The sequence below is a fragment of the Elephas maximus genome, chromosome 6 (assembly GCF_024166365.1).
Source record: "Elephas maximus indicus isolate mEleMax1 chromosome 6, mEleMax1 primary haplotype, whole genome shotgun sequence".
NCBI lineage: Eukaryota > Metazoa > Chordata > Mammalia > Proboscidea > Elephantidae > Elephas > Elephas maximus.
Genome location: NC_064824.1, coordinates 140,148,549 through 140,160,958, shown reverse-complemented (window position 1 = coordinate 140,160,958; position 12,410 = coordinate 140,148,549). Strand labels below are relative to the sequence as shown.

Genomic DNA, 12,410 nt, shown 5'->3' with positions numbered 1-12,410 from the left:
CATCTTTTCTGTAAGATGTTCAAAATCAACCAATAGGGACAAGATTCTGGAAAGTCTGACTAGCCATCCTTTGCCACTCTGGTATTATCTCCTAGTCCTGCTGTGACTTTGCATGTGCACTTACGTCTGCTCACATTTCCTATAACTAAGTACCCCAGACTACCTCCGACTAGCTAGTGTTTGCTGGATAATGAAAGCTTCTCAGTCTGTTGAATTGTTGAGCTAATTTATGGCTTGAATTACAGATGAGTATTTTACCTATAATTTTGCTCCGTTATTTGGTATATCCATAAAGTGTTACCAATATTGGATGGGAAAACTAAACTTTATTAGTTTCCTACCAAAAATAAATAAGAAAAAAAGCACTGGAACCCCTTCTCCACTCAGTCCTCTAGGGGATGTTTTCCCAGCTCTCTTTCTTTCTGTTCCAACCAAAGTAGAATACCCAATGAGAAATGGTCTGACTTAGGGCTGGACCCAAATTCTAAACACACACACACACACACACACACGCAAGCACGTGCACACACACACACACATACACACACACACACACACACACGCAAGCACACACCTGATAGATATTCTAGGACTGGGTAGAGGCCTTTTCTTAAGTTGAAGAAACCTAAACTCATAAACCCAAAATTGCACACCCTGTCCTGTCCCAGGGGAGATGGTTCCTGGAGGTTTAAGAAGCAGCATGGACTAGAAATGTCTCCTGCCGTCCCCCTCTCCTTACTGGTCACCCCATTTCTCAGTTGCTCAGGCCAGTAGCCTGGGAAACATGCTTAATAATACTCATTCCCCCTACATCCACTGCTTCGACAGATCTGTGGGGTCCCCCTTCTCCCCACCTCCATTGCCACCACGAGAGTCCAAGCTACCACTCCCTCCTGGATTATTACAAAAAATAACCAACTGGTTCCCCCGCTTCCTCCCCCTTTCCAACACCCACCCCGACCCTACTTTCCACAAAGCGGACAGAAGGGTTCCCTTAAAATAGAATTAAGTTACATCACTACCCGCTCAAACCCCCAATGGAGCCGTCACCCTTGGCATACACCTCTCAGTCCTTCCTGGGGCGCCCTGCTCTCCGAGCGGGTTACCTCTCTGGCAGCATCCCCACCAAGCCCCATTCCCTCCGGCCGCAGGGGTCAGCCCTCCCGGCTGCCCTGGACCCGGCAGGCTCATTGTGGCCTCTGGGCCGCTGCAGAGCTTCCTGCCATGCTGTCTCCAGTCCTTGCAGGCTGTCACCCAAGATTCAGCAGCCCTCGGGGAGTCCTCCCAGGCTGCGGCCAGCACCCTGATTCGGCCTCCCCGGCCGTCAGCCTGCGGGCCCCGAGGGCGACCACAGCCCCCTGCCCTCACTGCGCACCTCTCCGGCAGGTTCTCCTCTCCGAGCCCCCGCGTGTCCCTCCTTGGCGCCGCTGCTGCCGCCATCCCCGCCCGCCCGCGTTGCTCTAAGGGGCCCGTCCGCCCCGGCCAAAGGCCGCCGAGCGGCAGGCGCGCAGGAGGCAGGGCCGTGAGATCCGGGCAGTTCGGATTGGCTGAGCTGCGCAGGCCTGGCCAATCCTCGCGCTCCCGCAGGCCAGGGGGATGGTCCGCAGGGAGGCGGGGCCCCCGGCGCCTGCCGATTGGCTGCGCGAGGTCAGGTGACTGGGCTGGCAGGGGGCCTCCGGGCGCGCCACGGAGGGGCGGAGCCGGGGCGCCCGCGGGAGTCGCTGGCAGGAGCGCGACAGAGCTCTGGCTTAGCCTCCCGGTGAGTCCACCGGATTCCCTGAGCCTATTCTTCCTCCCTATGGCTCCTGCCTCCGGAGCGCGTTGCGAGGGCCCTAGGCTCGTCGCTGTGCAAGTGGAGCGCCCCAAGGGCAGCGAGCCAACAATCGGTGGTGTAGCCGAGAGCTTGGCCGATTTGGACGTGAGGAGACCGGGACGTGAGGAGACCGGGACGTGAGGAGACCGGAATATAGGAGACCAGGATCTGCGAAGACCGGGACGTGAGGAGACCGGGACGTGAGGAGACCGGAATATAGGAGACCAGGATCTGCGAAGACCGGGACGTGAGGAGACCGGGACGTGAGGAGACCTGGCCTGTGGAGACCAGGATCTGAGGAGATCTGGACCTGAGGAGCCTGGGACCTGGGGAGACATGGGCATGAGGAGACCAGGACTTGAGGAGACTGGAATGAAGGAGAGGAGGATCTCAGGAGACATGGATGTGAGGAAACATGGACGTGAGGAGACTGGGACATGAGAGGACCGGGACAGGAGGAGACCAGGATGTGAGGGGGCTGGGACATGAGGAGACTTGAACCTGAGAAATGAGCAGGAGGAGCCAGCAAGACGGAGCTGGGCAAGAAGGGGTGCAGGTTCTGTGTGAGTCGCACTTGTAGTTGCTGCACTCTCAGGGCTTGCACTCAAGTGCTTTTATCTGTCTCTACCTCCCCCCCACCCCCATAGACTGTAAGCTCCCTGAGAGCAGGGACCTGTCACAGCTTTTACCACAACCAGTACTTGAAGGGGAGAATAGTACTGGGACACACAATGCAATGAGTAAAGGTGGGAGTTGGAGGAAGCCCAGGGACAGCTGACAAGTGATTCACCTCAAGTGCTGCTTGTTGTTGTTGATGTTGTTGTTAGGTGCCATCCAGTCAGTTCCTACTCAGAGCGACCCTGTGTACCACAGAACGAAACACTGCCCAATCCTGCACCATCCTTACAATTGTTATGCTTGAGCCCATTGTTGCAGCCACTGTGTCAATCCATCTCCTTCAAGGTCCTCCTCTTTTCCATTGACCCTGTACTTTACCAAGCATGATGTCCGTCTCTAGGGACTGATCCCTCCTGACAACATGTCCAAAATATGTAAGATGCAGTCTCGCCATCCTTACTTCCAAGGAGTATTCTGGTTGTACTTCTTCCAATACAGATCTGTTCGTTCTTTTGGCACTCCGTGATATATTCAATGTTCTTCACCAACACCACAGTTCAAAGGCATCAGTTCTTCTTCGGTCTTCTTTATTCATTGTCCAGTTTTCACATGCATATGATGTGATTGAAAATATCATGGCTTGGCTCAGGCGCACCTTAGTCTTCAAGGTAACATCTTTGTTTTTCAGCACTTCAGAGAAGCCCTCTGCAGCAGATTTGCCCAATGCAACACTTCTTTTGATTTCTTGACTGCTGCTTCCATGGCTGTTGATTGTGGATCCAAGTAAAATGAAATCCTTGACAACTTCAGTCTTTTCTCCGTTTATTGTGATGTTGCTCATTGGTCCAGTTGTGAGGATTTTTGTTTTCTTTATGTTGAGGTGCAATCCATACTGAAGGCTGTGGTCTTTAATCTTCATTAGTAAGTGCTTCAAGTCCTCTTCATTTTCAGCAAGCAAGGTTGTCATCTACATAACACAGGTCGTTAATGAGTCTTCCTCCAATCCTGATGCCCCACTCTTCTTCATATAGTCCAGCTTCTCGTATTATTTATTCAGTATACAGATTGAAGACTAAGGTGCGCCTGACCCAAGCCATGGTGTTTTCAGCCATCAGCCTTTGGGATTGGCTTTTTTTTTTTTTTTTTTTTAACTTATCATAACCCTTTGGACATTCATCCAGGTTGTTGCAAATATCAGTAGCTCATTCCTTTTATGGCATGTGTGCATCAGTTTGTTTATCCCTTCACAGGTTGAAGGACATCTGAGCTGATTCCAGTTTATAGCTCTTATGAGTGAAGATGCTATGAACACTGATGTACAGATTATTGTGTGAACATAAGTTTTCATTTCTCTGGGATGAATAGTCAGGAGTCCAATTGCTAGGTCACATGACCCAGCGAATGAAATTCCCAACTATAATTGTGTATTTGTCTATTTCTCCTTTCAGCTCTATCAGTTTTTACTTCGTGTATCTTGAGACTCTTTTGTATGGTTCGTGAACATTTAGGATTGTTATGTCTTCCTGGTGGTGAACCTTTTAACATTATGTAATATCCATCTTTGTTTCTGGCAATTTTCTTTACTCTGAAGTCTAAATTATGGCATATCAACTTAGCCATTCCTTTTTCTTTTTTTTAATAAATTTTGCATGCCATACCTATTTCCATTCTTTCAATCTACTAATGTCTTTGAATTTGTTGCAAGTTATTGTAAATACCATATAATTAAAAAAAAATCCATTCTGTCAATCTCTGTCTTTTGGCATATTTAGACCATTTACATATAAGATAATTATTGATATGTTAGTACTTAAATCTGCCATTTCATTATTTTGTTTCCTCTGGTTTCTATTCCTCTCTCTTTGCTTGCATTCCTGTGGATTATTTGAAATTTTTAATTAATTATTGTGCTTTAGATAAAGGTTTACAGAGCAAATCAGTTTCTTATTAAATAATTAATACACATATTATTTTGTAACATTGGTTGCCAACCCCACGACTTGTCAACACTATCCCCTTCTTGTCTTTTGGCTCCCCGTTACCAGCTTTCCTGTCCCCTCCTGCATTCTCTTCCTTGCCCCTGGGCTGGTGTGCCCATTTAGTCTCCTTTTGTTTTATGAACCTAATCTTTGGCTGAATGTTGAACCTCAGGAGTGACTTCACTACTGAGCTAAAAGGGTGTCCGGGGTCTATACTCTTGGGGTTTCTCCAGCCTCTGTCAGACCAATAAGTCTGGTCTTTTTTTGTGAGTTAGAATTTTGTTCTACATTTTTCTCCAGCTCTGTCCAGGACCCTCTATTGTGATCCTTGTCAGAGCAGTCAGTGGTGGTACTCGGGCACCATCTAGTTGTGCTGGACTCAGTCTGGTGGAGGCTGTGGTAGTTGTGGTCCATTAGTCCTTCGGACTGATCTTTCCCTTGTGTCCTTGGTTTCCTTCATTCTCCCTTGCTCCAGATTGGGGGATGGATCTTAGATGGTACTTGAAATTTTTTAGTATTCCACCTTGACTTCTTTATAGGATATTTAAAAATTGAGACATAATTCCCATGCTATAAAATTTGAATTAAAAAAATCTTTTTATAATATATGTTTTATTTTGTTTTTGGTGAAAATGTGTGCAGCCACACATACATTATTCAACAATCTTTATGTGTACAATTCAGTGACATGGGTTACATTCTTCATGCTGTGTCACCATTCTTTCTATCTCTTCCCAAGTTATTTCATCACCATTTAAACTCACTGGCCTCTAAACTTCTCATCTATGCTTTAGAGTTACTCCTGTCAATTTGATCTCATATAGCTAATTCTTTAAAAGAGCACAGTGCTTCAGGCAAACATTCCTTACTAATTGAGCTAAACTGTTGTTTGGTTTAAAGATGACTTCAGGGGATAGTTTTGGTTGAAGGTTTAAAGATTAACTCAGGGCAATAGAGTCAGGAAGTCTGGATTCCATAAGAATTTGAAATTTTTTCCCCTTTTGGTCAGGACCCACCTACTGAATCCTTGATGAAAACATTCCATAATGGTAGCTGGGTACCACCCAGTTCTTCTGGCCTCATGGCAAAGGAGGAAGTAGTTCAGGGAGGCAATTAGTCCTACAGCCCAGTTTCTCCTCTAGTTCCTGGGTCTCCTTCTTCCTCTGCTGCTCCAGGTGGATTGAGACCAATTGCTATATCTTGGATGGCAGCTTGCAGGCTTTTAAGACCCCAGACCCTACTCAGTGAACTAGGAGGTAGAACAGAAACTCTAAAAACAGTATTAGGCCAAATTGACTGGACTGTTCCACGAAACTATGACCCTTAACCTTCAAACCAAGAATGCTGATCACGTGAGGTATTTGTTGTGCCTTAGTAGTATCAGCAGCTGCTTCCGTTCTTTTTTTTTTATGTTATTGTAAAATTCTGTCTAACACAGCATTTACCAATTTGACCTTTTTCTGGCGTAGAGCTTAGTGATATCAGTTACATTAGTCAGTCGTGTAACCATTACCCTTAATGATGCCGGCTTTCCCATCACCACAGACAAAATAGCAGTACCTCCCAAAGAATGGCTTCTCCTGCCTCAGCCCCCACTCCGACATAACCAGGCATAACCATTGGTTTCTATACAGTTACCTGTTCTTGCCATTTCATATAAATCAGAATACTCAATATTTGTCCTTTTCTGATCGACTTATTTTACTCAGCATAATGCTCCTCTAGGGTCATCCATGTTGTAGCATGTACCAGGACGTCATTCCTCTTTATGGCTGAGTAGTATTCCATTGCATGTAGGTACCACACTTTGTTTATCCATTTATCTGACGTTGGGAACTTAGGTTGTTTCCACCTTTTTTCTGTTGTGAATAGCGCTGCAATGAACATAGGTGAAGATGTATAATCTTTTACATTTTAACGTTTCTGAAATTGAAATGCATCCTATAGGTGAAGTTAGAAAAGAGGGACAGAATTTCTGGTACCACACTTGGGAGAACACTGTGATATAGTTATCCTTTAACACTTTTGCTTTTAGCTTTTATTTTTGCTGTTTGCCTCTTTGCTTCCAAACAACATGCTGAAGCTGTTGTCTTATGTTAGATTCCTCCCTCGAGCACAGCCTGGGTCAAGGGCTTGCACGTGGGCGGTTTATTTATGTTTGTGATTCCATGATCCAAGGGGCAAGTACCAGGGACTGGGGAAAGCAAATGGGGTCCGGGAGCGAAGAGCCAATATAAGGTGCATTTAAGTGAGTCACCACTAGGGGCAGCTGGACTTCAATCCTGCTGGGACCTTCTGAGGAGCCATGCAGAAGATGTCTCAGAATTGTCTACCCAAAGGATAGACAGGGAACATTTTCCCACTGGCTTCACACTTCGACATGCATTGAGTGCAGCACTGGAGAAGCCCCAGATAGGTGGTGTAGCTGAGGCAAGGTAATGTCAGATTACACCTGCACCAAGCAGTTGCTGAAGCAATAAAAAAGAAATAGCTAAAGAAAAAAGGGTAGGTTAAGAGGATAGAAAAAAAAGCCCAATACAACTACAATTGCTCTCTCTCTCTTTTTGTATAAGAATGTCATAACAACTTTATTTATAACATCCAAAAACTGGAAAAAAAATCCAAAAGCCCATCAACAGGAGAATGGGTAAACCAATTGTGGTATAAACCAAAAACCAAACTTGTTGCCATCAAGTTGATTCTGATTCATAGCAACCCTATAGGACAGAGTAGAACTGCCCCATAGGGTTTCCAAGGAGCGGCTGGTGGATTCAAACTGTCGACCTTTTAGTTAGCAGCTGAGCTCTTAACCACTGTGCCCCCAGGCCTCCAATGAAATACTACTGGGCAACAAAAAAGAATGGAATGCTAGTACATGCAACAACATGGATGATTCTTACAGACATCATGCTAAACAAAAGAAGCTGGAAAACAAAGACTACATACTATAAGATCCCCTTCATATGAAATTAAAGAACAGGCTAAATTAACCTATCCACCACCCATGTGCCAGTTTGTTGTACTACGGTAGTTTGCGTGTTGGTATGATGCCGGGAAGCTGTGCCACCGGTATTTCAAATACCAGCAGGGTCATCCTTGGTGGATAGGTTTCAGTGGAGCCTCTAGACTAAGACTAGAAAGAAGGGCCTGACAATCTATTTCCAAAAATTATCCAGTGAAAACCCTATGGATCACAATGGAATATTGTTTGATACAGTGCTGGAAGGTAAGCTCCTAGGTTGGAAGGCACTACACAACAGGTAAACAATGGGCTCAAACATACCAATGATTGTAAAGATGGCGAGGGATCAAGCAATGTTTCTTTCTGTAACAACAAACTAATCTTAGAGGAGAAAAATCAAAACATCGGTCTTCTCTGCTGAGGTGTGGGGGTTAACTGCAAAGTAGCATGAGAGAACTTTGTGGGATAATAAAAATGGCCCGTATTTTGATAAGGGTGTAGGTTACATGGGTTTATACATTTATCAAAACTCACTGATTTGATCACTTAAGATGTTTACATTTTACTGTGTGTAAATTTTACTTAAAAAAAAACTAAACAATGTACAAAGAACCATTTGACAATGATCATGGAGATTGTGCCTGGCAAGGGGTGGATGTGGGCTGGCGATCTGTAGGGTCGGGGCGCCTGCGCAGAAGCGCTTTTTCAGTCGGCTGCCTTGGCCGGGAGGACTGAGTGAACCAGAAGTACGTGGTGGTCATCCCTAGCTGCTTTAGGAAAATGGCAGGCTTTCCCAAGTGGTTCCGCATGTATTTTCCTCCAGACTGGCAAGGTTAAAGGAGAAGTTGACAGCCCTCGAATGGGAACCACAGTACATTGAAGCCCAGGGGACGGAAGGTACGTCACGTTCTGGAGCCATGAGTTGGAATCCGCTCGATGGCAATGGGTTTGGTTTTTGGGCTCTGAAGCCATGTTGCTGGAAGCTTGGTACAGACACAGACCCACCTGGGAAAGGCCCAGCAGCCTTGGCTCCTTTCTCCTCACACACTTATTCTCATAGGTCTTATTCTCTTTTTCAAAAGTATGGACCTTGGGCTCTGCTGTGTGTCTGAGGGTGTGATGTGGCAGGTGGGAGAAGTCCTAGGGAACTCTTGAACAAAACAATAGAGATTTTACCTTTTCAGTAACTTTTTTTTAAAATTAATTTTTGTTGTGCTTTAAGTGAAAGTTTACAATTCAAGTCAGTCTCTCGTACAAAAATTTATACACACCTTGCTATACACTGCTAATAAATTTGCCCTTTTAAAGTGTACAGTTCAGTGGTTTTCAGTATAGTCACAAGGTTGTGCAACCATCATCTTGCTCTAATTCCAAAACATTTGTGCCCTCCCGAAAAAAAAACACTGTAGCCCTTAGATTTCACTCTAACCTTCTCTCCCTACAGCCCCTGACACTCACTAAGATACTTCTATCTCTGTGGTTATGCCTATTCTGGTCATATCACAACTTATATGCCCAGAAATCGGAAACCCTGATGGTGTAGTGGTTAAGTGCTAGGTTGCTAACCAAAAGGTTGGCAGTTCAAATCCACCAGGTGCTCGTTGGAAACTCTATGGGTCAGTTCTACTCTGTCCCATAGGGTCGTTATGAGTCGGAATCGACTTGGCGGCAATGGGTTTATGTCCAGAAATATAATTTCATACAATATGCGGACTTTTGTATCTGGTTTCTTTCACTTAGGATAATGCTTTCATTTGACAGTTTGTGTTAGTATTAATTCTTTTTAATGGATAAATAATATTCCTTTGTCTATGCTGCATTTTGCCTATTCATTCATCACTTGAACATTTGGGTTGTATCCAGTTTTTGGTTATGAATGTGCTGCTATGAACATCAGTATACAAGTTTCTGAGTGGGTATGTTTTCATTTCCCTTGAGTATATACCTAGAAATGGAATTGCTGGGCAATATGATAAGTCTGTTAAGGAACTTCTGAAATGCTTTAAAATGTCATGCACCATTTTACATTCCCACCAGCAATGTATCAGTGTTTAGTTTTTTCATATCCTCTTCAACAATTATTACCATCCATCTTTTTAACTATAGCCATCTTAGTAAGTGTGAAGTAGTATTTTACTGTGGTTTAAATTCCATTTCCCTGATGGCTAAAGGTACTGAGCAGATTTTCCTGTACTTATTGGCCATCTGTATATCTTTTATGGAAATTTGTCTATTCAAATAGTTTGTCCATTGTTTGAATTGTCTTCTTATTAAGTTCTAATACCTCTTTATGTATTCTGGATACCAGACCCTTATCTGATGTGATTTACATATATTTTCTTCCATTCTGTGGGTTGCCTTTTCATTTTCTTGATGTCCTTTGAGCACAAAAGTTTTTAATTTTGATGAAGTCCAATTTATCTATTTTTCCTTTGGTTGTTTGTACTTCAGTTGTTATATCTAAGAAACCATTGCCTAATCCAATGTCATAAAGATTTAAACCTTTGTTTTCTTTTAAGAGTTTGACGGTCTTGTGCTGAGGATTTTTGTGTGTATAGAAGAGATATTGATCTGTAGTTTTATTATGATGCCTTTGTCTGGATTAGGAATCAAGATAATTGGCCTTGTAGAATGAGTTGGGAAATGCTCTATTTTTGTGTGTTTGTGAAGGATGATATTATATTTTTTAAATGTTTGGTAGTATTCACCAGTGAAGCCATCTCTGCCTGGACTTTTCTCTATTCTCTATTGTGTTCTGCTTTGACATGTTGTCAGGAGGGATCAGTCCCTGGAGAAGGACATCATGCTTGGCAGAGCACAGGGTCAGCGGAAAAGAGGAAGACCCTCAACGAGGTGGATTGACACAGTGGCTGCAACAGTGAGCTCAAGCATAACAATGATTGTGAGGATGGTGCTGGACCAGGCAGTGTTTCGTTCTGTTGTGCGTAGGGTCACTATGACTCGGAACCGACTCGACAGCTCCTAACAACAACAAGTGGTTGCCAGGCTGCTGGTTTTCACTTGGAATGTAGGCTGTTAGTTTTCAAGGCTACAGTAATGTTGGAGAGTGGGAAATGGGAGTAAACACACAGAAAACCCAATGCCATGCGGCTGATTCCAACTCATAGAGACCCTACAGGGCAGAGTAGAACTGCCTCAGAGTATTTCCAAGGAATGGTTGGTGATTCGAACTGCCAACCTTTTGGTTAGCAGTCAAGCTCTTAACCACTGCACCATCAGGGCTGGGAAGCAGTACTACCCATAATCCAGCGCCGTCGATTCGATTCCGACTCATAGCGACCCTATAGGACAGGGTAGAACTGCCCCATAAAGTTTCCAAGGAGCGCCTGGCGGATTCGAACTGCTGACCTCTTGGTTAGCAGCCGTAGCACTTAACCACTACGCCACCAGTGGTACTAAAAAAAAAAGGAAAGTTAAAATGCCACAAGGCTCACTGTTCTTACTGACATTTAGCCATCTTTCCTGAGTAAAGGCTCCTTGGATTGCTGGAAGTCTTTGGTTAGTTCCCAGAGTTCTGAAAAAGCTGACCCTGACAACTTTTGCCACTTTTCTTGTTGCCCCTACAGAGAAGATAGTTCACGGGGGGACTCGGCTTGTTCCTTCTCTGTGATCACTGTCCTGCACTGCCTGATGTCCGATGTCTGAAAGCCATTCCCTCATATTGAGTCAGGTTTTCAGTTGTTTCAGTTGGGAGGGTATATCCAGTCCTCGTTACTCCATCTTGGCCATAAGCACACTCCTCTGGCATTTGTATCTAATAATCTTCTCATAGTTTTGTCTGTTTTCGTCTGCAGCCTGGGAAACTTCCCCAAAGTTGTCTCTGTATCATTGACTTGTTTCTCAGCATTAACTCTAGTCTTTGCTGCTATGGATTTAACTGTTAACGTGGATTTAGCTATTATCTCACCTAAGTCCTTTTCATAGTTCCATTCTGTTGCCTTTTGATTTGAGCCTACTCTCTCCTTAGGACTTGTTGATCCTGAGTCCTAGGTACCACTTAACTGCGTTCCCCTAAACATAGAATTTTTTCCCTGAAACTTTTTCCCCGAAACTTTTCCCCCCAGCTCTACACTTCATTTCCAGAGTCATGTTCATCCTTAGATTTTTTTTTTTTTTTGGTAGTACTTTTTTCACAAGCTCATTTACTCAAGTAAAGCAAACTGTGTTCAGCCTTGGCATTTCTCAGCTGATGGAAGGGTGGTTTGCTCACCACCCTGATCTGATGTGACGTCAGACGTGCTCCTCAGTAGCAGCCTGGACTGGTTGGTTTATCCAACCTCCAGCTTCGTGAGCAGGCTTCCCTGTTACTTGTGCTCTTCTGCCTCTGAGTCTTTCACCCTCCTCCAATCCCCGATCCCCACTGGTTCTCTGGACCATCGTGTACTTAGGAAGCCACTATGCATAGCATGACCTGTAACCAGGGCTTGTCCCACCTCCATCCCTCTTTAGAGCCAAGAACACACATTTCTCTTCAGGTGCCCTCTCCCACCAATTAGCTACCTAGTTGTTTCCTGAAATCTGCAGGTTCTGTCCAGATGCAGACAGCTGGGGATGGGAAGGAAGAACAAAGTTCTCTGCCTCCTAACACAGCTCCTGGGGTGTGGTGTGGTCAGGTAGAGTGAGAGCCTGTCCACTACCCTGTGGGCATCACCCTGGGTCTCTGAGCAGGAGAGGGTGCAGGTGAAAAGCTTCTGTTCATTCTCAGAAAGTCTCTGGTTCATGAAGTGGACTTAACTCTCTTTTGGGTGGAGAATTTTCCTCTTGTTTTCATGTCATCATAGGTAGTTGCTTTGAGAAGCCAAGAGAGGCTTCACTAATCTTATGGCGTTACACCTTAGGCCATTTCTTAAGCTCCTGCTGTATTTACTCCACATTAAACAATCACATTGTAAAAACCTACTGAATGGTTACTAGTAACACAGGATGGCTAAGACAAGGTCCTGCATTCTGGATGTTGATTCCTGGGAGAGCAGGAATACTTGTGTGAACAACTGCAATCCGCACCCTAGATGCTTGC

General features: G+C 44.7%; 1 protein-coding gene across 1 annotated transcript in view; it reads right to left on the bottom strand.

The window, feature by feature from the left end:
- Nucleotides 1–1,471, bottom strand: part of SCLY (selenocysteine lyase) — a 45,131-nt gene extending 43,660 nt beyond the window's left edge. The window contains exon 1 of the mRNA XM_049888551.1: nt 1,376–1,471. Within this exon, the coding sequence (XP_049744508.1) occupies nt 1,376–1,440 (65 nt within the window). The 5' untranslated portion in view covers nt 1,441–1,471. The remainder of the gene's footprint in view (nt 1–1,375) is intronic.
- Between the last annotated feature and the right edge of the window lie 10,939 nt (nt 1,472–12,410).